The sequence below is a fragment of the Salmo salar genome, chromosome 01, assembly GCF_965601325.2.
Source record: "Salmo salar chromosome 01, fSalSal1, whole genome shotgun sequence".
Lineage (NCBI taxonomy): Eukaryota > Metazoa > Chordata > Actinopteri > Salmoniformes > Salmonidae > Salmo > Salmo salar.
In genome coordinates, this window is record NC_138291.1 from 101,989,711 (window position 1) to 102,016,379 (window position 26,669).

At 44.4% G+C, this 26,669-nt stretch overlaps 1 protein-coding gene across 1 annotated transcript in view; it reads right to left on the reverse strand.

The window, feature by feature from the left end:
* Window positions 1-823: 823 nt before the first annotated feature.
* The window catches only part of LOC145875433 (neurexin-1a-like), a 171,838-nt gene continuing 145,992 nt past the window's right edge, over window positions 824-26,669 (reverse strand). The window contains exon 4 of the mRNA XM_082971483.1: window positions 824-935. Coding sequence (XP_082827609.1) covers window positions 824-935 — 112 coding nt within the window. The remainder of the gene's footprint in view (window positions 936-26,669) is intronic.

The window sequence follows — 26,669 nt, forward strand, 5'->3', positions numbered from 1 at the left end:
AACCATCTCAAAAAACTGGATTAACTCCCAAACCCTGGCACCATCTCAAAAAACTGGATTAACTCCCAAACCCTGGCACCATCTCAAAAAACGGGATTAACTCCCAAACCCTGGCACCATCTCAAAAAACGTGATTAACTTCCAAACCCTGGCACCATCTCAAAAAACGGGATTAACTTCCAAACCCTGGCACCATCTCAAAAAACGGGATTAACTCCCAAACCCTGGCACCATCTCAAAAAACGGGATTAACTCCCAAACCCTGGCACCATCTCAAAAAACGGGATTAACTCCCAAACCCTGGCACCATCTCAAAACACTGGATTAACTCCCAAACCCTGGCACCATCTGAAAACACTGGATTAACTCCCAAACCCTGGCACCATCTCAAAACACTGGATTAACTCCTAAACCGTGGCAACATCTCAAAGGACCAGAGCCCTGCTGACTGGCCCTGGAAGCTATATGTGGCTTTCCCTGGCTGGGCTGGGGATGGAACGGGAGCCCTACTAACTGCCCCTGGAGGCTCTCTGTGGCTTTCTCTGGTTGGGCTGGGGATGGAAGGGGAGCCCTACTGACTGGCCCTGGAGTTTCTCTATGGCTGAGCTGGGGATAGGCCCCATCTAGGCCCTGGAACCATCTCACATCAAAGCCCCACACAATCCCTGGCCCTCCAGGTCCTCCAGGATCTCCTGGACCTACAGTACAGGCTCACTCTGCCTTTTGCTTTTCCCTGACTAGACTGGTTATTGGAAGGGGAGCCCTGCTTGGAGCCCTTCTTTTAGCCCTGCCTGGAGCCCTTCTTGGTGCCCTACTTGCAGCCCTACTTGGATCCCTGCTTGCAGCCCTTCTTGGAGCCCTGCTTGGAGCCCTTCTTGGAGCCCTGCTTGCAGCCCTTCTTGGAGCCCTGCTTGGAGCCCTTCTTGGAGCCCTGCCTGGTTTGGTTCAGCTTAGGTACAACTCAGACTAAATGACATGAGAAGTAAAGGAGGAGCAATAATCATTTGACCCAGATAGAGGTCAGTGATCTGAATGATACTGTATTCAGTCTGTCCAGTCATCCACCTGCCTATCATAACATTCTGATCTCTATCTCTCTATCAATCTAGATCACGCTATCATGCTATCTCTTCCTCTCCCTCTTCCCCTCCCTCGCTCTCTCAGACTGAATTCAATGCCTGATAGTTATTGTATTTAGTGCCTGGAGAATAGAGGAGAGGAGAGGAAAGAAGGAGTTCTGAACAGCCATTGATCTATACTCAATTGTCAGTGAGAGATGGGATGTGACAAAATGGCATTCGATCAATACATCTAGCTATTCACTGAGCTAAATTTTCAGTATGGCACCCTATTCCTACATAGCGCACTACTTTGACCAGGGCCCATAGAGAATGTATAGGGAACAGTGTTCCATTTGGGACACAGCCACTACGTCTTAGACAAGCCTGCAGTTCTCAGGAAGAGAAATGCCAGGAGAGAAAAGATACAAAGAGAAGAAAACGTATTATATTTTTCTAGAACAATCCAGCAGGATGACACCTCTCTTTCTAGAACAATCCAGCAGGATAACGCCTATCTTTCTAGAACAATCCAGCAGGATGACTCCTCTCTTTCTAGAACAATCCAGCAGGAAGATGCCTATCTTTCTAGAACAATCCAGCAGGAAGATGCCTATCTTTCTAGAACAATCCAGCAGGATGACGCCTATCTTTCTAGAACAATCCAGCAGGAAGATGCCTATCTTTCTAGAACAATCCAGCAGGATGATGCTTATCTTTGCAAATGTATGACATTCACAGCTACCATGGTAGAGCTCAGTTTGTAGCTCCTCTATTACAATGTTATGTTGCAAGACAACACACCACAACACAACACAACATCACACCACAACACAACATCACATCACAACATTACATCACACCTCAACACACCACAACATCAAACCACACCACACCACACCACAACATCAAACCCTACCACACCACAACACCACACCACAACACAACATCACACCACAATATCACACCACAACATTACACCATTCCATAACACCACAACACAACATCACATCATACAACACCACAACACAACACAACATCACATCATACAACACCACAACACAACACACATCACATCACACAATACCACAACACAACACAACATGCCACACCACAACATTACAACACACCTCAACACACCACAGCATCACACCACAACACAACACACCACACCACAACACAACATCACATCATACAACACCACAACACAACACACCATCACAACACACCACACCACAACATTACAACACACCTCAACACACCACAACACAACACAATATCCCACCACAACATTACAACATTACATGACACCACACCACAACACAACATCACACCACAACACAACATCACACCACAACATCACACCACACCACACCACATCATACCACACCACACCACAACATCACACCACAACACTACAACATACCACTCCACAACACACCACAGCGGCAGGTAGCCTAGTGGTTAGAGCATTAGGCCAGTAACCAAAAGGTTGCTAGATTGAATCCCTGAGCTGACAAGGTAAAAATCTGTTGTTCTGCCGGGAGTTAACGGCAGTTAACCCACTGTTCCTAGGCCGTCATTGTAAAAAAATAAAACATCTTAACTGACTTGCCTAGTTAAATAAAGGTAAAAAAAGCACTACACGCTACTCATCACATCACAGCACCACAACATCACTACACAACACACCATAGCAGACCATAGCAACATAACACTACAACACTGTCTAACAATCTCAATGGGACTACCAAGTATCAATAAATATTCCATGAAAATAAATGTAAAATCTAGGCCCTGTTTTTTCTGCAATGCAGAGAGAATCACATAAACCAAAATGGCATCAAATGGAGTTAGCCTGCTACTAAAATTAGGGAGAAAACGATGCAATTTGAAAGCCTGTATTGTAGCATGCGGCACATTTCATCAAGTTGCTTGGGGCTGTTTTAATACAGTGCTAGTCAATATGGAGGCTTATCATTTAATATACTTTATATTCCATGTACTGCATAGTGAGTTAAGGTGTGTGAGTGAGTGAGTGAGTGAGTGTGTGTGTGTATGTGTGTGTGTGAATGCCTGCCTGCGTGCGTGCGTGTGTGTGTGCCTGCGGTTGTGCGTGTGTGTGTGTGTGACTGGGTTTGCGAGGTAATGGCAAATAGCATGTGGAAATCCTTGACAGATGTCACTAATGCAGCAGTAGCTGTAAACACAGAAGGGCTACAGCACAGGGCACAGGCACCACCAAGGGCATCAGTCATTCTACCCACACACACACACGGATGCATGCACACACACACGGATGCATACACACACACAGCCACCACTAACAGCCACAGAGAGAAGCACTCCTCTGAGAAACCCTCATTTAGTCTTATTATGCTAGGCTTTTCCTGCAAAGACCAATGTGTTAAAACAATATCTAAGCCATTCATAATGCCTTCATAGGGGCCCAGAGGTACTTAGCTGGAGGTACTGGACCATTTGGCTCAGAGAGTACTCTGAGAACACACACACACATTCACTCTCTTTAGAGGAATTTGTTCTGCAGTGTCCAAAAGTGTCCTTCCTTGGCGACCCCAGGGTGGCAGTCAGTCAGTGTGAGGGAGAGGAGTGACACCTAACCAATACGTAATGGCTCTTCAAGCCATAAATATGAGCCCTGAGACGACTGCACAGATCTATGGGGCCCATTAGCTTGATTCATTCCACTACAAAAGGAGGGCCTTCTGCTGGGTGAAGTCTGGGAGAGACAGAGAGGGGTTGAGAGGAGTTTGTCAGAGGGTTGGAGTTGTGCCCTCGTGTCCTGCAGACTGGCTGGCCTGAAACCATGTATTTGTGATTAACATACCTAGGTTCAAATACTATTTGAAAAATGTCCATTGGTTCTATTGCACTGGGCAAGTTCAATCAAAGCCGGCTGATATCTTTCTTATGATTTCAAAAAGTATTTGAAGACAGTTTTGGTGCCTCATGTCCAGCAGTATGGCAGACTTGCCCGACCCCTCTCTGTGATTAACTTGAACAGGTCTGGCCCAGAACAGGCCATTAAGACTGGGAGTGGTGCTGGCTACTCTTTAACATTGACCTAGCTAATTTAAAGTGCATTCCCGTACTTATCAAACATTCATAGCTGCTTCCCTTAAACACAGCTGTCCTGATTTTCTTTTCACGGAGAAGAGTATGTTCACCCTGAGGACACATGTCTGCAGGAGGAGAGTATGTTCACCCTGAGGAGACACGTCTGCAGGAGGAGAGTATGTTCACCCTGAGGAGACATGTCTGCAGGAGGAAGGTATGTTCACCCTGAGGACACACGTCTGCAGGAGAGTATGTTCACCCTGAGGACACACGTCTGCAGGAGGAGAGTATGTTCACCCTGAGGACACATGTCTGCAGGAGGAAGGTATGTTCACCCTGAGGACACACGTCTGCAGGAGAGTATGTTCACCCTGAGGACACACGTCTGCAGGAGGAGAGTATGTTCACCCTGAGGACACAAGTCTGCAGGAGGAGAGTATGTTCACCCTGAGGACACACGTCTGCAGGAGGAGAGTATGTTCACCCTGAGGACACAAGTCTGCAGGAGGAGAGTATGTTCACCCTGAGGACACACGTCTGCAGGAGGAGAATATGTTCACCCTGAGGACACACGTCTGCAGGAGGAAGGTATGTTAACCCTGAGGACACATGTCTGCAGGAGGAAGGTATGTTCACCCTGAGGACACATCTGCAGGAGGAAGGTATGTTCACCCTGAGGACACATCTGCAGGAGGAAGATATGTTCACCCTAAAGACACATGTCTGCAGGAGGAGAGTGTGTTCACCCTGAGGACACGTCTGCAGGAGGAAGGTATGTTCACCCTAACGACATACGTCAGCAGGAGGAGAGTATGTTCACCCTGAGGACACACATCTGCAGGAGGAAGGTATGTTCACCCTAAGGACACATGTCTGCAGGAGGAGAGTATGTTCACCCTGAGGACACATGTCTGCAGGAGGAAGGTATGTTCACCCTGAGGACACATCTGCAGGAGGAGGGTATGTTTACCCTAAGGACACATGTCTGCAGGAGGAGAGTCTGTTCACCCTGAGGACACGTCTGCAGGAGGAAGGTATGTTCACCCTAAGGACACACGTCTGCAGGAGGAGAGTATGTTCACCCTGAGGACACACGTCTGCAGGACAAGGGGACGAGAGCGGAGACAGTGAGGGCAATACACAGGTGCTGCTTGGTTAGGCTTGTGCAGAGGAAGAGGAGAGGAAGCTGATGTATCTTCGCTACATCACACATGCACACGGGGAGACACACACACCAATGGTGTGGCGGTCAATAAATATTTCACTGTCTCTCCCCAGACACTCACTCAAATAACACATTTTGGCAGTTACGGCATTAGGACACTCATACAGTGCAGTATGCAACTCTCTGCTCCCTATAGACAGTGCAGTATGTCCCTCTCTGCTCCCTGTAGACACAGTGCAGCATGTCCCTCTTTGCTCCCTGTAGACACAGTGCAGTATGTCCATCTCTGCTCCCTGTAGACACAGTGCAGCATGTCCCTCTCTGCTCCCTGTAGACACACTGCAGCATGTCCCTCTCTGCTCCCTGTAGACACAGTGCAGCATGTCCCTCTCTGCTCCCTGTAGACAAAGTGCAGTATGTCCCTCTCTGCTCCCTGTAGACAAAATGCAGTATGTTCCTCTCTGCTAACTGTGGACAGAGATGACCTAGCCTTATATTGAACCTCGACACCCCTCCTCACCTATCTGTCACGTGTGCTCCCTCTTCGGCCTCTAGGTCACCAGGCTGCTTGTTATGGAGCACACCTGTCACCAGCGTTATGCGCATAATGACAGTAACCTGGGCTCCATCACCTCCTTGATTACCTGCCCTTTATATGTCACTCCCTTTGGTTTCTTCCCCAGTCGTCATTGTTGCCTGTATCTGTTTCATGTCGGTGAGCTGTTCATGTTTCTCGTTTTGTTCATTTATTTATTAAATGTATTCACTCCCTGAACTTGCTTCCCGACTCTCAGCGTACATCGCTACACTATCATTCTATTGCCACCCTCATCCACCCCCCTTGATTCATTACCATGGTGATGTCATAGGTTTACACAATTGAACGTGCAAGAGCGTTTCCGAATTAATCTCTTCCATTGTTGGCTTTGCTTGTGAAACATGGATCCACTACTGCTGCGGCACTGCGGTCGGTTCTGTGGCACACAGACAGTAGCGGCCAATTACACTGTGGATCAATGTTGTTGACAGAGCACTCATTCATACAAAAGGTAGCAACTGCCCAAGCTCTCTTTCCGTAGGCCATCAGGAGAAGAGATGCTCTTTCTCTGATGGCGTGCCAAGGAAATACATAATGTCCATATACTGCAGGGAAAGAGGGAGAGTGATCACGGGTGTGAAAGAGAGTAGAGGAGTGAAAAAGAGAGAGAGGAGAAGAGAGGAAAGAGAGAGACAAGAGGAGGATGAGAGTTAGGAGAGAGAGAGAATAGAGAGTGAGGAGAGAGGACTAGAAGAGTGAGGACTAGAGGAGAGAGAGGACTAGAGGAGAGAGGACAAGAAGAGAGAGGACTAGAGGAGAGAGGACTAGAGGAGGGATTACTAGAGGAGAGAGGACTAGAGGAGGGATTACTAGAGGAGAGAGGACTAGAGGAGAGAGGACTAGAGGAGAGAGGACTAGAGGAGGGATTACTAGAGGAGAGAGGACTAGAGGAGAGAGGACTACGGGAGGGAGTCCAAACCAGTCCTTGTTAGTCTTCTACAGGCATAGTAAGCAATCTCTTCTCAGTGTTAAATATTGATACGTCATACAGGGCTGACAAAAGGGAGACAATGGTTTCAATACTCCTACCCCTTCTTTCGGCATGCTGTCTGTGTATTCCTCCATCCATTCCTCCCTACCTCCCACCCTTCCATTTCTACTTTTCTCCTTCCCTCCCTCCAGACCCAAGGTCACCCGCATCAGCCCCGGCCCTGGCTCCCTCCATCCCTCCCTCTATTCCTCTATGCCTTAACATGCAGCTCAAGCCAGCCTACCGGCCCCACGGACCACAGCTCACTGTCAGCACAGGGGATAGGGTAGAGAGGGGGAGGGAGAGAGGGAGAGGAGAAGGGGACAGAGAATGAAGGAAAGAGAGAGAAATGAGAGAGCGAGAGAGTCGGGGGAGACAATGATGGAGAGATAGAGATAATTACTTATCGGAAAGAATTTACAAAAAAACAGAGCAAACAAGAGTACACAGAGAGTACACAGTGGCAGAATACCTGACCTCTGTGACTGACTCAAAAATAAGGAAAGCTTTGATTATGTACAGACTCAGTGAGCACAGGCTTGATATTGAGAAAGACCGCCGTAGGCAGACCTGGCTCTGTGCACACTGCCCACAAAATGAAGTGGAAACTGAGCTGCACGTCCTAACCTCCTGCCATATGACCATATGAGAGACACATATTTCCCTTAGATTACACAGACCTACAAAGAATTCAAAAACAAAACTGACTTTGATAAACTCCCATATCAATTGGGTGAAATACCACAGTGTGCCATCACAGCAGCAAGATTTGTGATCTGTTTTCACAAGAAAAGGGCAACCAGTGAAGAACAACACCATTGTAAATACAACCCATATTTATGTTTATTTATTTTCCCTGTTGTACTTTAACTATTTGCACATAATATGACATTTGAAATCAAATCAAATCAAAATCGATATCCAATTGTATTGGTCACATACACATATTTATCAAATGTTATTGTGGGTGTAGTGAAATGCTTGTGTTCCTAGCTCAAACAGTGCAGAAGTATCTAACAATTCACAACGATACACAAATCTAAAAGTAAAAGAATGGAATTAATAAATATATAAATATTAGGATGAGCAATGTCGGAGTGGCAATGACTAAAATACAGTAGAATAGAATACAGTATATACATATTAAATGAGTTAAGCAGTACGTAAACATTATTAAAGTGACTAGAGTTCGTATTATTAAAGTGTCCAGTGATTGTCTATATACAGTACCAGTCAAAAGTTTGGACACACCAACGAATTCAAGGTTTTTTCTTTATTTTACTATTTTCTACATTGTAGAATAATAGTGAAGACATTCACACTATCAAATAACATATATAGAATCATGTAGTAACCAAAAAAGTATTAAACAAATCAAAACCCTTTGCCTTCATGACATCGTTGCACACTCTTGGCATTCTCTCAACCAGCTTCATGAGGTAGTCACCTGGAATGTATTTCAATTAACAGGTGTGCCTTGTTAAAAGTTAATTTGTGGAATTTCTTTCCTTCTTAATTTCTTTGGGATAGGGGACGGTATTTTGACATCCGGATGAAAAGCGTGCACAAAGTAAACTGCCTGCTACTCAGGCCCAGATGCATATAATTGGTAGATTTGGATAGAAAACACTCTAAAGTTTCTTAAACTGTTAAAATAATGTCTGTGAGTATAACATAACTGAAATGGCAGGCAAAACCCAGAGGACAATCCATCCCCAAAAATAAAAATGAATCCTACCACTGATTTCAATGGCTGGCACATTTATAATAGGGCAAAATCGTGCCCGATTGCAGTTCCTAGGGCTTCCACTAGATGTCAACAGTCTTTAGAAAGAGTTTCAGGCTGGTTTTTGGAAAAATGAGCCAGAAATTGTAGTTTTTCTAGGTGGCTCCCATTTTGGCTGTAGTGTTTCCAAGCTCGTGACTGAGAGCGCGTTCTTTGGTATTTTTCTCCGGTAAAGACAATAACGATTCTCTGTCTTCAATTTTATTGTTTATTTTATTGGGGTACCGATTGTTTGATTATAAACGTTGATTGACTTGTCTGGATAAGTTTATTGGTAACGTTTGGGATTCATTTTGTATGCATTTTCAAGGAGGGAAACCGAGTGGATTATTGACTGAAGCGTGCCAGCTAAACTGAGTTTTATTGGATATAAAGAAGGACATTATCGAACAAAAGGACAATTTGGACCATTTGTAATGTAACTGAGACCTTTTGGAGTGCCAACAGAAGAAGATCTTCAAAGGTAAGGCATTTTTTATATCGCTATTTCTGACTTTCGTGTCGCAACTCCCTGGTTGAAAATGATTTGTTATGCATTTGTGTGCTGGGTGCTGTCCTCAGATAATCGCATGGTTTGCTTTCGAAGTTTTGAAATCTGACACCTTGGCTGGATTAACAACAAGTTAAGCTTTATTTTGCACTTGTGATTTCATGAAAGTTTAATATTTATAGTAATTTAATTTGAATTTGGCACTCTGCTATTTCACCGGAAATTGTTGAAATGGGACAGTAGCATCCCACTAATCCACAAGAAGTTAATGGGTTTGAGCCAATCAGTTGTGTTGTGGCAAGGTAGGGTTGGTATACAGAAGATAGCCATATTTGGTAAAAGATCAAGTCCATATTATGGCAAGAACAGCTCAAATAACCAAAGAGAAATGACAATCCTTCATAAATTTAAGATATGAAGATCAGTTAATACGGAAAATTTCAAGAACTTTTAAAGGTTCTTCAAGTGCAGTCGCAAAAACCTTCAGGCGCTATGATGAAACTGGCTCTCACGAGGACCGCCACAGGAAAGGAAAACCCAGACTCACCTCTGCTGTAGAGGATAAGTTCATTAGTGTTACCAGTCCCAGAAATTGCAGACACCAATAATAAGAAGAGACTTGCTTGGGCCAAGAAACATGAGCAATGGACATTAGACTGGTGGAAATCTGTCCTTTGGTCTGATGAGACCAAATTTGAGATTCTTGGTTCCAAACAACATGTCTTTGTGAGACGCAGAGTAGGTGAACGGATGATCTCTGCGTGTGTGGTTCCTACCATGAGGCATGGAGGAAGAGGTGTGATGGTGTGGGGGTGCTTTGCTGGTGAGACTGCCAGTGATTTATTTATAATTCAAGGCAGACTTAACCAGCATGGCTACCGCAGCATTCTGCAGCGATACGCCATCCCATCATGTTTGCGCTTAGTGGGACTATCATTTGTTTTTCAATCAGACAATGACCCAACACACCTCCATGCTGTGCAAGTGCTATTTGGCCAATAAGGAGAGTGCTAGAGCGCTGCATCAGATGACCTGGCCTCCACAATCACCCGACCTCAACCCAATTGAGATGGTCTAGGATGAGTTGGACTGCAGAGTGAAGGTAAAGCAGCCAACAAGTGCTCAGCATATGTGGGAAGTCCTTCAAGACTGTTGGAAAAACATTCCAGTTGAAGCTGGTTGAGAGAATACCAAGAGTGTGCTAAGCTGTCATCAAGGCAAAGGGTAGCTACTTTGATAATCTAATTTAACAAATATATTTTGATTTGTTTAACACTTTTTTGGTTACTACATGATTCCATATGTGCTATTTCATAGCTTTGATGTCTTCACTAATGTTCTACAATGTAGAAAATAGTAAAAATAAAGAAAAACCCTTGAATGAGTAAGTGTGTCCACACTTTTGACTGGTACTGTATATAGGGCAGCAGCCTCTAAGGTGAAGGGTTGAGTAACCCGGTGGTAGCCGGCTAGTGATGGCAATTTAACAGTCTGATGGCCTTGAGATTGAAAAACAGCTTATGTCACTCGGTCCCAGCTTTGATGCACCTGTACTGACCTCACTTTCTGAATGATAGCAGGGTGAACAAGCCGTGGCTTGGGTTGTTGACATCCTTGATGATCTTTTTGGCCTTCCTGTGACATCGGGTGCTGTAGGTGTCCTGGAGGGAAAGCAGTGTGCCCCCGCTGATGCGTTGGGCAGACCGCCACACCCTCTGTGGAACCCTAAGGTTACGGATGGTGTAGTTGTCGTACCATGCGGTGATAAAGCCCGACAAGATGCTTTCAATTATGCATCTGTTAAAGTTCCTGAGGGTCTTAGGTTGAAGGAGCGCTGTTGCGCCTGATTCACCACACTGTCTGTGTGGGTGGACCATTTCAGTTTGTCAGTGAGGTTTATGCCAAGGAACTTGAAGCTTTCCACGTTCTCCACTGTGGTGGATATGATTCCTTAACTAGCCTCTCAAAGTACTTCATGATGACAGTTTCTTGGGTACAGGAACAATGGTGGACATCTTGAAGCAAGTGGGAACAGCAGACTGGGATAGGAAGAGATTCAATAAATATCTTAAATGTCTTACTCAAATCAGCCATGGAGAACGAGAGCCCACTGTCCTTGGGAGCGGGTGCGTCGGTGGCACTGTGTTATCTTCAAAGTGGGAGAAGAAGGTGTTTAACTTGTTTGGGAACAAGAAGTATGTGTCCGCGATGTGGCTGGTTTTCCCTTTGTAATCCGTGATTGTCTGTTGACCCTGCCACATATGTATTGTGTCTGAGCCGTTGAATTGCGACTCCACTTTGTCTCTGTACTGATGTTTTGCCTGTTTGATTGCCTTGTGGAGGGAATAACTACACTGTTTGTATTCAACCACATTCCCAGTCACCTTGACATGGTTAAATGCGGTGGTGGTTTTTGCTTTCAGTTTTGCGTGAACGCTGCCATCTATACACATTTTCTGATTTGAGTAGGTTTTAATAGTCCCTGTACGAACAACATCCCCTATGCACTTCCTGATGAACTCAGTCACCGTGTCCATGTAAACATCAATGTTATTCTCAGAGGCTAACCGGAACATATTCCAGTCTGCTTGATCAAAACAATCTTGATGCATGGATTCCGATTTGTCAGACCAGCGTTGAATAGACCTTAGCACAGGTACTTCCTGTTTGAGTTTCTGCCTATAGGAATGGAGGAGCAAAATTGAGTCGTGATCTGATTTGCTGAAGGGAGGGTGGGGGAGAGCCTTGTAGGCAGGAGAGTAGCAGTGGTGTAGTTTTTTTCCTAAGCGAGTACCGCAGTCAATGTGTTGATATAACTTTGGTAGTGTTTTCCTTAAATGTGCTTTGTTAAAATCCCCAGCTACAATAAATGTGGCCTCAGGATATGTGGTTTCAAGTTTGCATAAAGTGCAGTGTAAAGACTTGAGGGCCGTCGTGGTATCGGCTTGAGGGGGAATATACACGGCTGTGACTATAACTGGAGATAATTCTCTTGGGAGGTAGTAAGGTCGGCATTTGATTGTGAGGTATTCCAGGTCGGGTGAACAAAAGGACTTGAGTTTCTGTATGTTATCACAGTCACACCATGAGTAGTTAACTTCACTAGGGTAGGGGGCACTATTTTCACCTCCGGATGAAAAGCATGCTCAAAGTGTACTGCCTGCTACTCCGGCCCAGAAGCTAGGATATGCACATAATTGGTAGATTTGGATAGAACACACTCTAAATGTATGTGAGTATAACAGAGCTGATATGGCAGGCAAAAACCTGAGAAGTGGGATCCATCCAGGAAGTGGGATGTTTTTTATTTTGTTGTTTTCTATTGAATGCCATTATAGTATCCATTGATTTAGGACTCAAATTGCACTTCCTATGGCTTCCACTAGATGTCAACGGTCTTTAGAAATTGTTTCAGGCTTGTATTTGAAAAATGAGGGAGTAAGACCACTTTGAATAAGTGGACCATTCAGTGTCCCAGAGGTTTTTCATCCTCGTGACCGAGAGCACGCCTTTCTTGTTTTCCTTTTATATTGACAAAGCTTTTGTCCAGTTGAAATGTTATTGATTATTATGACTAAAAACAACCTGAGGATTGATTATAAATATCGTTTGACATGTTTCTACGAACTTTACTGATACTTTTCGGATTTTTCATCTGTCTGTTGTGACTGCCTTTGAGCCTGTGGATTACTGAACAAAATGTGCGAACAAAATTGAGGTTTTTGAATATAAAGAGGGACTTTATTGAACAAAACAAAGTCTTGTGAGTGTAACCATACAAAGATCATCAAAGGTAAGTGATTAATTTTATCACTATTTCTGACTTGTGTAACTCCTCTACATGGCTAGTAACTGTTTGTAATGATTTGTCTGCTGGGCGCTGTTCTCAGATAATCGCATGGTATGCTTTAGCCGTAAAGCCTTTTTGAAATCTGACACCGTGATTGGATTAACAAGACGTTAATCTTTAAACCGATGTATAATACTTGTATGTTTTATGAATTTTTATAATGAGTATTTCTGTTTTTGAATTTGGCGCTTTGCAATTTCACTGGATGTTGGCCAGGTCGGACGGTAGCGTCCCACACCCTCTAAAGAGGTTAATCATGAAACTTACACCTCCACCTTTCTTCTCCCCTATAGTTCTTTATTCCTGTCTGCATGATGAACTGAGAACCCAGCTGGCTTTATGGACGGGGACAGTATATCCCGAGAGAGCCATGATTCCGTGAAACAGAGTATGTTACAGTCCCTGATGTCTCTCTGGAAGGAGATCCTCGCCCTAAGCTTGTCTACTTTATTGTCCAGAGACTGAACATTAGCGAGTAATATCCTCACATGCAGTGGATGGTGTGCTCGCCTCCTGAGTCTGACTAGAAGTTCACTCAGAATACCTCTTCTCCGGGTACGAACAAAGGATCCAATTCGGGATAGTAATATTCCTGCTCATAATGCTATGAGTTACCGCCGCTCTGATATCCAAAAGTTAATTCCGTCTGTATGTAATAACACAAAAAATGTTCTGGGCTAATAATGTAAGAAATAACACAAAAAAATATATATACTAACAAGTTGCTTAGGAGCTAGAAGCAGAGCTGCCCTATCAGCTTCCCTATCAGCTGCCCTTTCAGCCTCCCTATCAGCTGCTCTTTCAACTTCCCTATCAGCAGCCCTTTCAGCTTCCCTATCAGCTTCCCTATCAGCTTCCATTTCAGCTACCCTATCAGCTGCCCTGTCAGCTGCCCTATCAGCCTTTCTATCAGCTGTCCTATCAGCTGCCCTATCAGCTTCCCTATCAGCTGCCCTATCTGAGCTTCGTTATCAGCTGGCCTATTTGAGCTGCCATATCTGAGCTGCCATATGTGAGCCTCCCTATCAGCCTGCCTATCAGCTGCCCTATCAGCTGTCCCATCCGCTTCCCTATCAGCTGCCGTCTGAGCCTCCCTATCAGCTGCCCTATCTGAGCTGCCCTATCTGAGCTGCCCTATCTGAGCTGCCCTATCTGAGCTGCCATGTCTGTCAGCGCCACTTTTATTATCTTTAATGTATTTAATGCCTTTATTATTTTGGAACTATTGTGAGTGTAATATTTACTGTCAGTTTTTGGATTGTTTATTTCACTTTGGTTTAATATCTATTTCACTGGCTTTGACAATGTGAACATACATTTCCCATGCCAATAAAGACATTAAATTGAAATTGAGAGAGAGAGAGGGAGGGAGAGAGAGAGAGAGAGAGACATGGACTGGTGCCAACAAGAGTGCAAAGTGAGTGCAAAGTGACAAACTGACATCAACAGACAACTCCAGAGAGAGGGCTGTGATAGGATAAAGATATATACCCTGTTGCCTGACAGGCTGTTGTCTGCCTGAGCCAAGGGTCTGGGCAACCCGCAGGCAGCTAAAACACTCCCTGTCCACTGAAATACTGATACAACACTCATAAATATGTCATTCCAGACACTCTAGACACAACTCTTTCTAAACACTCCAGACACAACTCATTCTAGACACTCCAGACACAACTCATTCTAGACACTCCAGACAGAACACATTCTAGACACTCCAGACAGAACACATTCTAGACACTCCAGACAGAACACATTCTAGGCACTCCAGACAGAACTCATTCTAGACACAACTCTGTAATATATACATTTTATTTTAATTCTGGAAGCCCCTTTTATCCCCCTACCTTCCCTCTCTCCCCATTCTGTAAATTTGTTAAAACCCATATTCTAATTCAGAAAGACTCTCTCTCTCTCTTTTTCTCCCTGCCTTACTCTGTCTCTCCCTCCCTGCCTACTAGCTGGAAAATTCTATCCAAAAGCTCATCTTGTCACGGCCCACAATTGCAGATATTTAGTGAAGATATACATAAGATGTAGGCCTATATACAGGACCTATAAATTGGCAGGTTGTTTCTCCCTCTGCTGTTGAATGATGATTGGGAGGCAAAGATGCTTTTACATTTGACTTGCAATTTGATATTTGCTTGAGCGTGCAAACACACACACACACACACACACACACACACACACACACACACACACACACGCACACACACACACACACACACTAACAGACAGACACACACGCACAGAGGCACAGACACACAGAGACACAGACAAACAGACAAACAGACACGTGCACATAGGGGAACACAGACATACATGCACAGAAACACACACACACACACTCAGATGGGAAGGAGGGAGATTCCTCTGCTGTATTTAGTAATCTATTTCCTCATATGTCATCTGTCGCTATCGCAAAAAAATGTATTGTATGAAATGTATGCATTCACTACTGTAAGTCACTCTGGATAAGAGCGTCTGCTAAATGACTAAAATGTAAAAATGTAAAATGATCTGCCCAAGACAGACAATATTTTTTGGAGAACGTACGTCATGAAAGGAGATGCAATCTGATATCTGATACTTGATCGGGCTTAAAATGTGTTGTGTTTTAGTCTGTGTTCGGTCAATGTATAAGGCTGTTTGTTTGTGTGTCGAATGGTGCTGTCAAGCTTCAGAGATGCTCGTAGATTGAACAAAATCATTCCAATTAATAAAAAGTGAATGGGATTTATAAGTAAGAGCAGATAGGCAGAATTTTATTTAATCAGGCAGAATTTTATTTAATCAGGCAAGTCAGTTAAGAACAAATTCTTCTTTTCTAGGACAGCCTACCACGGCCAAACCCCAACCCAGACGACGCTGGGCCAATTATGTTCCCTACGGGACTCCCAATGACAGCCGGTTGGAATACAGCCTGGAATCAAACCAGGTTCTGTAGTGACACCTCTAGCACTGAGATGCAGTGCCTTAGACTGCTGTGCCACTCGGGAGGGATAGAGAGTGGGATTGACAGAGGCACAGATAGAGGGATACACAGAGGGATAGAGCGATGGACAGATAGATGAAATCTCGCCAGAGGAAGACAGGGAGCTGATTTGCACTTTGAATCCCTTCAATCCCTTCTGTCTCTCTCTGTATGTCTGCTGCTTGGGGGAAAGCGCTTTGTCAGCATGATGATGGAGGGGAGGAGGAGGAGGAGGAGGAGGAGGAGGAGGAATATATGGCTGTTCACACTTAGTCTCTCTCTCCCCTTCTCCTCCACCCCCACTATATGCTCCTCTCTCTATCACTCTCTCTTTCACTCACTCTCCTCCTCTCTGTTTAACTCCATCTCTCTTTTGCTCCCTCTCCTACTCGGTGTTTATCTCTCTCTCTCTCTTTCCCTCCCTTTCCTCTACTCTCTTGTCTCTCAGTGACAAAGCAGCAACGAGCCAAACCATGCAGTTACTCAACAGGAGGAGTTAACAACCAACCCTAACACAGTCCCACTTTAACTAATAGCAGTAAACTAACTACAAACCCTAACACAGTCCCATTTTAACTCATAGCACTTCACGAACTACCAACCCTAACACAGACCCACTCTAACACCAAGCAATTAACTACCAACCCTAACACAGTCCCACTTTAACTCCTAGCAGTTAACTACCAACCCTAACACAGTAACACTCTAGCAGTTCACTAACTACCAACCCTTACAAAGTCCCACTCTAACTCCTAGCAGTTAACTACCAACCCTAACACAGTACCACTATAACTCCTAGCAGTAACTACCAACCCAAACACAGTCCCACTAACTCCTGGCAGTTAACTAACTACCAACTCTAACACAGTCCCACTCTAGTCTCTCACCGTTGCCGCCTGCTATAGACCACCCTCTGCCCCCAGCTGTGCTCTGGACACCATATGTGAACTGATTGCCCCCCATCTAACTTCAGAGCTCGTGCTACTAGGTGACCTAAACTGGGACATGCTTAAAACCCCAGCCATCCTACAATCTAAGCTTGATGCCCTCAATCTCACACAAATTATCAATGAACCTACCAGGTACCACCCCAAAGCCGTAAACACGGGCACCCTCATAGATATCATCCTAACCAACTTGCCCTCTAAATACACCTCTGCTGTTTTCAAACAAGATCTCAGAGATCACTGCCTCATTGCCTGCATCCGTAATAGGTCAGCGGTCAAACGACCTCCACTCATCACTGTCAAATGCTCCTTGAAACATTTCAGTGAGCAAGCCTTTCTAATCGACCTGGCCCGGGTATCCTGGAAGGATATTGACCTCATCTCGTCAGTAGAGGATGCCTGGTTATTTTTTTTTAAATGCCTTCCTCGCCATCTTAAATAAGCATGCCCCATTTAAGAAATTTAGAACCAGGAACAGATATAGCCCTTGGTTCTCTCCAGACCTGACTGCCCTTAACCAACACAAAAACATCCTGTGGTGTTCTGCATTAGCATCGAACAGCCCCTGTGATATGCAACTCTTCAGGGAAATTAGAAACCAATATACACAGGCAGTTAGAAAAGCCAAGGCTAGCTTTTTCAAGCAGAAATTTGCTTCCTGCAACACAAACTCAAAAAAGTTCTGGGACACTGTAAAATCCATGGAGAATAAGAAAACCTCCTCCCAGCTGTCCACTGCACTGAGGATAGGAAACTCTGTCACCTCTGATAAATCCACTATAATTGAGAATTTCAATAAGCATTTTTCTACGGCTTGCCACGCCTTCAACCTGGCTACCCCTACCGCGGTCAACAGCACTGCACCCCCCACAGCTACTCGCCCAAGCCTTCCCCATTTCTCCTTCTCCCAAATCCAGTCAGCTGATGTTCTGAAAGAGCTGCAAAATCTGGACCCCTACAAATCAGCCGGGCTGGACAATCTGGACCCTTTCTTTCTAAAATTATTTGCCGAAATTGTTGCAACCCCAATTACTAGCCTGTTCAACCTCTCTTTCGTGTCATCTGAGATTCCAAAAGATTGGAAAGCAGCTGCTGTCATCCCCCTCTTCAAAGGAAGGGACACTCTTGACCCAAACTGCTACAAACCTATATCTATCCTACCCTGCCTTTCTAAGGTCTTCGAAAGCCAAGTCAACAAACAGATTACCGATCATTTCGAATCCCACCGCACCTTCTCCGCTATGCAATCTGGTTTCAGAGCTGGTCGTGGGTGCACCTCAGCCACGCTCAAGGTCCTAAACGATATCGTAACCGCCATCGATAAGAAACAATACTGTGCTGCCATATTCATTGACCTGGCCAAGGCTTTCGACTCTGTCAATCATCACATCCTCATCGGCAGACTCAATAGCCTTGGTTTCTCAAATGATTGCCTCGCCTGCTTCACCAACTACTTCTCTGATAGATTTCAATGTGTCAAATCGGATGGCCTGTTGTCCGGGCCTCTGGCAGTCTCTATGGGGGTGCCACAGGGTTCAATTCTTGGGCCAACTCTTTTCTCTGTATACATCAATGATGTCGCTCTTGCTGCTGGTGAGTCTCTCATCCACCTCTATGCAGACGACACCATTCTGTATACTTCTGGCCCTTCTTTGGACACTGTGTTAACAACCCTCCAGACGAGCTTCAATGCCATACACCTCTCCTTCCGTGGCCTCCAACTGCTCTTAAATACAAGTAAAACTAAATGCATGCTCTTCAACCGATCGCTGCCTGCACCTGCCCGCCCGTCCAGCATCACTACTCTGGACGGTTCTGACTTAGAATATGTGGACAACTACAAATACCTAGGTGTCTGGTTAGACTGTAAGCTGTCCTTTCAGACTCACATCAAACATCTCCAATCCAAAGTTAAATCAAGAATTGGCTTCCTATTTCGCAACAAAGCATCCTTCACTCATGCTGCCAAACATACCCTCGTAAAACTGACCATGCTACTGATCCTCGACTTCGGCGATGTTATTTACAAAATAGCCTCCAATACCATACTCAATAAACTGGATGTAGTCTATCACAGTGCCATCCGTTTTGTCACCAAAGCCCCATATACTACCCAACACTGCGACATTTACGCTCTCGTTGGCTGGCCCTCTCTTCATACTCGTCGCCAAACCCACTGGCTCCAGGTCATCTACAAGACCCTGCTAGGTAAAGTCCCCCTTTATCTCCGCTCACTGGTCACCATAGCAGCACCCACCTGTAGCACGTGCTCCAGCAGGTATATCTCTCTGGTCACCCCCAAAGCCAATTCCTCCTTTGGCCGTCTCTCCTTCCAGTTCTCTGCTGCCAATGACTGGAACTAACTACAAACATCTCTGAAACTGGAAACGCATATCTCCCTCACTAAATTTAAGCACCAGCTGTCAGAGCAGCTCACAGATCACTGCACCTGTACATAGCCCATCTAAAATGTAGCCCATACAACTACCTCTTCCCCTACTGTATTTATTTATTTAGCTCCTTTTACCCCATTATTGCTATTTCTACTTTGCACTTTCTTCCACTGCAAATCTACCATTCCAGTGTCTTACTTGCTATATTGTATTTACTTTGCCACCATGGCCTTGTTTGCCTTTACCTACCTTATCTCACCTCATTTGCTCACATTGTATGTAGACTTATTTTTCTACTGTATTATTGACTGTATGTTTGTTTTACTCCATGTGTAACTCTGTGTTGTTGTATGTGTCGAACTGCTTTGCTTTATCTTGGCCAGGTCGCAATTGTAAATGAGAACTTGTTCTCAACTTGCCTACCTGGTTAAATAAAGGTGAAATAAATAAATAATATAACTCCTGGCGGTTAAATAACTACCAATGCTAACACAGTCCACTCTAGCAGTTAACTAACTACCAACCCTAACACAGTCCACTCTAGCAGTTAACTAACTACCATCCTGATCACAGACCGACTCTAACTCCTTGCGGTTAACTAACTACCAACCCTAACACAGTCCACTCTAACTCCTAGTTGTTAACTACCAAACCTAACACAGAACCAATATAACTCCTAGCAGTTAACTACCAATCCTAAAATAGTACCACTCTAACTCCTACCAATTTCATAACTACCAACCCTAAAACCGTCACACCATAACTCCTAGCAGTAAACGAAATACCAAACCTAACACAGTCCCACTATAACTCCTAGCAGTTTACCGAATACCAACCCTAACACAGACCCACCGCAACACCTAGGAGATTACTAACTACCAACCCTAAAACAGTCCAACCATAACTCCTAACAGTTTACTAACTACAAACCCTAACACAGTCCCACTATAACTCCTAGCAGTTTACCGAATACCAACCCTAACACAGACCCACCGCAACACCTAGGAGATTACTAACTACCAACCCTAAAACAGTCCAACCATAACTCCTAACAGTTTACTAACTACAAACCCTAACACAGTCCCACTATAACTCCTAGCAGTTGACTAACTACCAACCGTAACACAGTCCCACTCTAGCAGTTCACGAACTACAAACCCTAACACAGTACCAATACAACTCCTAGCAATTTCATAACTACCAACCCGAACAAAGTCCCATTTGAACTCCTAGCAGTTTACTATCTACCAACACTAACACAGTACCACTATAACTCCTAGCAGTTAACTACCAACCCTAACACAGTGCCACTCCAATCCTTAGCAATTAATGACCAACCCTAACACAGTCCCACTAACTCCTGGCTGTTAACTAACTACCAATCCTAACACATTCACACTCTAGTAGTTAACAAACTACCAACCCTAACACAGTACCACTCTAACTCCAGCTGTTAACTAACTACAAACCCTAACACAGTCCACTCTAACAGTTAACTAACTACCAACCAAAACACATACCCACTCCAACTTCTAACAGTTTAACTACCAACCCTAAAACAGACACGCTCTAACTCCTAGTAGTTAACTAACTACCAACCCTAACACAGTATGACTCCAACTCCTAGAAGTTTACTAACCAACAACCCTAACAGACTCCCACTCTAACTCCTACCAGTTCACTAACTACCAACCCTAATACAGTCCACTCTAAGTCCTAGCCGCTTACTAACTACCAACACTAACACAGTCCCACTATAACTCCTAGCAGTTTACTAACTACCAACCCTAAAACCGTCACACCATAACACCTAGCAGTAAACTAACCACCAAACCTAACGCAATCCCAATACAACTCCTAGCAATGTCTTAAATACCAACCCTAACACAGTCCCACTCTAACTCCTAGCAGTTAACTACCAACCCTAACACAGTACCACTCTAACTCATATCAGTTAACTACCAACCCTAAAACTTTACCACTCTAACTCCTAGCAGTTAACTACCAACCCTAACACAGTACCACTCTAACTCATATCAGTTAACTACCAACCCTAAAACTTTACCACTCTAACTCCTAGCAGTTAACTACCAACCCTAACACAGTAACACTTTAACTCCTATCAGTTAACTACCAACACTAACACAGTACAAATATAACTCCTAGCAGTTATCTACCAACCCTAACACAGCCCAACTAACTACCAATCCTAACACAGTCCACTGTAGCAGTTAACTAACTACCAACCCTAACACAGTACGACTCCAACTCCTAGAAGTTTACTAACTATCAACACTAACACAGTACCACTATAACTCCTAGCAGTAACTACCAACCCAAACACAGTCCCACTAACTCCTGGCAGTTAACTAACTACCAACTCTAACACAGTCCCACTCTAGTCTCTCACCGTTGCCGCCTGCTATAGACCACCCTCTGCCCCCAGCTGTGCTCTGGACACCATATGTGAACTGATTGCCCCCCATCTAACTTCAGAGCTCGTGCTACTAGGTGACCTAAACTGGGACATGCTTAAAACCCCAGCCATCCTACAATCTAAGCTTGATGCCCTCAATCTCACACAAATTATCAATGAACCTACCAGGTACCACCCCAAAGCCGTAAACACGGGCACCCTCATAGATATCATCCTAACCAACTTGCCCTCTAAATACACCTCTGCTGTTTTCAAACAAGATCTCAGAGATCACTGCCTCATTGCCTGCATCCGTAATAGGTCAGCGGTCAAACGACCTCCACTCATCACTGTCAAATGCTCCCTGAAACATTTCAGTGAGCAAGCCTTTCTAATCGACCTGGCCCGGGTATCCTGGAAGGATATTGACCTCATCTCGTCAGTAGAGGATGCCTGGTTATTTTTTTTTAAATGCCTTCCTCGCCATCTTAAATAAGCATGCCCCATTTAAGAAATTTAGAACCAGGAACAGATATAGCCCTTGGTTCTCTCCAGACCTGACTGCCCTTAACCAACACAAAAACATCCTGTGGTGTTCTGCATTAGCATCGAACAGCCCCTGTGATATGCAACTCTTCAGGGAAATTAGAAACCAATATACACAGGCAGTTAGAAAAGCCAAGGCTAGCTTTTTCAAGCAGAAATTTGCTTCCTGCAACACAAACTCAAAAAAGTTCTGGGACACTGTAAAATCCATGGAGAATAAGAAAACCTCCTCCCAGCTGTCCACTGCACTGAGGATAGGAAACTCTGTCACCTCTGATAAATCCACTATAATTGAGAATTTCAATAAGCATTTTTCTACGGCTTGCCACGCCTTCAACCTGGCTACCCCTACCGCGGTCAACAGCACTGCACCCCCCACAGCTACTCGCCCAAGCCTTCCCCATTTCTCCTTCTCCCAAATCCAGTCAGCTGATGTTCTGAAAGAGCTGCAAAATCTGGACCCCTACAAATCAGCCGGGCTAGACAATCTGGACCCTTTCTTTCTAAAATTATTTGCCGAAATTGTTGCAACCCCAATTACTAGCCTGTTCAACCTCTCTTTCGTGTCATCTGAGATTCCAAAAGATTGGAAAGCAGCTGCTGTCATCCCCCTCTTCAAAGGAAGGGACACTCTTGACCCAAACTGCTACAAACCTATATCTATCCTACCCTGCCTTTCTAAGGTCTTCGAAAGCCAAGTCAACAAACAGATTACCGATCATTTCGAATCCCACCGCACCTTCTCCGCTATGCAATCTGGTTTCAGAGCTGGTCGTGGGTGCACCTCAGCCACGCTCAAGGTCCTAAACGATATCGTAACCGCCATCGATAAGAAACAATACTGTGCTGCCATATTCATTGACCTGGCCAAGGCTTTCGACTCTGTCAATCATCACATCCTCATCGGCAGACTCAATAGCCTTGGTTTCTCAAATGATTGCCTCGCCTGCTTCACCAACTACTTCTCTGATAGATTTCAATGTGTCAAATCGGATGGCCTGTTGTCCGGGCCTCTGGCAGTCTCTATGGGGGTGCCACAGGGTTCAATTCTTGGGCCAACTCTTTTCTCTGTATACATCAATGATGTCGCTCTTGCTGCTGGTGAGTCTCTCATCCACCTCTATGCAGACGACACCATTCTGTATACTTCTGGCCCTTCTTTGGACACTGTGTTAACAACCCTCCAGACGAGCTTCAATGCCATACACCTCTCCTTCCGTGGCCTCCAACTGCTCTTAAATACAAGTAAAACTAAATGCATGCTCTTCAACCGATCGCTGCCTGCACCTGCCCGCCCGTCCAGCATCACTACTCTGGACGGTTCTGACTTAGAATATGTGGACAACTACAAATACCTAGGTGTCTGGTTAGACTGTAAGCTGTCCTTTCAGACTCACATCAAACATCTCCAATCCAAAGTTAAATCAAGAATTGGCTTCCTATTTCGCAACAAAGCATCCTTCACTCATGCTGCCAAACATACCCTCGTAAAACTGACCATGCTACTGATCCTCGACTTCGGCGATGTTATTTACAAAATAGCCTCCAATACCATACTCAATAAACTGGATGTAGTCTATCACAGTGCCATCCGTTTTGTCACCAAAGCCCCATATACTACCCAACACTGCGACATTTACGCTCTCGTTGGCTGGCCCTCTCTTCATACTCGTCGCCAAACCCACTGGCTCCAGGTCATCTACAAGACCCTGCTAGGTAAAGTCCCCCTTTATCTCCGCTCACTGGTCACCATAGCAGCACCCACCTGTAGCACGTGCTCCAGCAGGTATATCTCTCTGGTCACCCCCAAAGCCAATTCCTCCTTTGGCCGTCTCTCCTTCCAGTTCTCTGCTGCCAATGACTGGAACTAACTACAAACATCTCTGAAACTGGAAACGCATATCTCCCTCACTAAATTTAAGCACCAGCTGTCAGAGCAGCTCACAGATCACTGCACCTGTACATAGCCCATCTAAAATGTAGCCCATACAACTACCTCTTCCCCTACTGTATTTATTTATTTAGCTCCTTTTACCCCATTATTGCTATTTCTACTTTGCACTTTCTTCCACTGCAAATCTACCATTCCAGTGTCTTACTTGCTATATTGTATTTACTTTGCCACCATGGCCTTGTTTGCCTTTACCTACCTTATCTCACCTCATTTGCTCACATTGTATGTAGACTTATTTTTCTACTGTATTATTGACTGTATGTTTGTTTTACTCCATGTGTAACTCTGTGTTGTTGTATGTGTCGAACTGCTTTGCTTTATCTTGGCCAGGTCGCAATTGTAAATGAGAACTTGTTCTCAACTTGCCTACCTGGTTAAATAAAGGTGAAATAAATAAATAATATAACTCCTGGCGGTTAAATAACTACCAATGCTAACACAGTCCACTCTAGCAGTTAACTAACTACCAACCCTAACACAGTCCACTCTAGCAGTTAACTAACTACCATCCTGATCACAGACCGACTCTAACTCCTTGCGGTTAACTAACTACCAACCCTAACACAGTCCACTCTAACTCCTAGTTGTTAACTACCAAACCTAACACAGAACCAATATAACTCCTAGCAGTTAACTACCAATCCTAAAATAGTACCACTCTAACTCCTACCAATTTCATAACTACCAACCCTAAAACCGTCACACCATAACTCCTAGCAGTAAACGAAATACCAAACCTAACACAGTCCCACTATAACTCCTAGCAGTTTACCGAATACCAACCCTAACACAGACCCACCGCAACACCTAGGAGATTACTAACTACCAACCCTAAAACAGTCCAACCATAACTCCTAACAGTTTACTAACTACAAACCCTAACACAGTCCCACTATAACTCCTAGCAGTTGACTAACTACCAACCGTAACACAGTCCCACTCTAGCAGTTCACGAACTACAAACCCTAACACAGTACCAATACAACTCCTAGCAATTTCATAACTACCAACCCGAACAAAGTCCCATTTGAACTCCTAGCAGTTTACTATCTACCAACACTAACACAGTACCACTATAACTCCTAGCAGTTAACTACCAACCCTAACACAGTGCCACTCCAATCCTTAGCAATTAATGACCAACCCTAACACAGTCCCACTAACTCCTGGCTGTTAACTAACTACCAATCCTAACACATTCACACTCTAGTAGTTAACAAACTACCAACCCTAACACAGTACCACTCTAACTCCAGCTGTTAACTAACTACAAACCCTAACACAGTCCACTCTAACAGTTAACTAACTACCAACCAAAACACATACCCACTCCAACTTCTAACAGTTTAACTACCAACCCTAAAACAGACACGCTCTAACTCCTAGTAGTTAACTAACTACCAACCCTAACACAGTATGACTCCAACTCCTAGAAGTTTACTAACCAACAACCCTAACAGACTCCCACTCTAACTCCTACCAGTTCACTAACTACCAACCCTAATACAGTCCACTCTAAGTCCTAGCCGCTTACTAACTACCAACACTAACACAGTCCCACTATAACTCCTAGCAGTTTACTAACTACCAACCCTAAAACCGTCACACCATAACACCTAGCAGTAAACTAACCACCAAACCTAACGCAATCCCAATACAACTCCTAGCAATGTCTTAAATACCAACCCTAACACAGTACCACTCTAACTCATATCAGTTAACTACCAACCCTAAAACTTTACCACTCTAACTCCTAGCAGTTAACTACCAACCCTAACACAGTAACACTTTAACTCCTATCAGTTAACTACCAACACTAACACAGTACAAATATAACTCCTAGCAGTTATCTACCAACCCTAACACAGCCCAACTAACTACCAATCCTAACACAGTCCACTGTAGCAGTTAACTAACTACCAACCCTAACACAGTACGACTCCAACTCCTAGAAGTTTACTAACTATCAACACTAACACAGTCCCACTATAACTCCTAGCAGATTACTAACTACCAACCCTAACACAGTCTAACCATAACTCCTAGCAGTTTCCTAACTACCAACCCAAACACAGTACCAATACAATTCCTAGCAATTTTGTAACTACCAACCCTAACACAGTACCAATACAATTCCAAGCAATTTCGCAACTACCAACCCTAACACTGTCCCACTCTAACTCCTAGCAGTAACTACCAACCCTAACAAAGTCCCACTATAACTCCTAGCAGTTAACTACCAACCCTAACACAGTCCCACTATAACTCCTAGCAGTTAACTAACTACAAACCATAACACAGTCCCACGCTAGCAGTTAACTAACTACCAAACCTGACACATTCACACTCTACCACTTAACTAACTACCAACACTAACACTGTCCCACTCTATCAGTTAACTAACTAACCAACTACCAACCCTAACACAGTAACGACTCTAACTC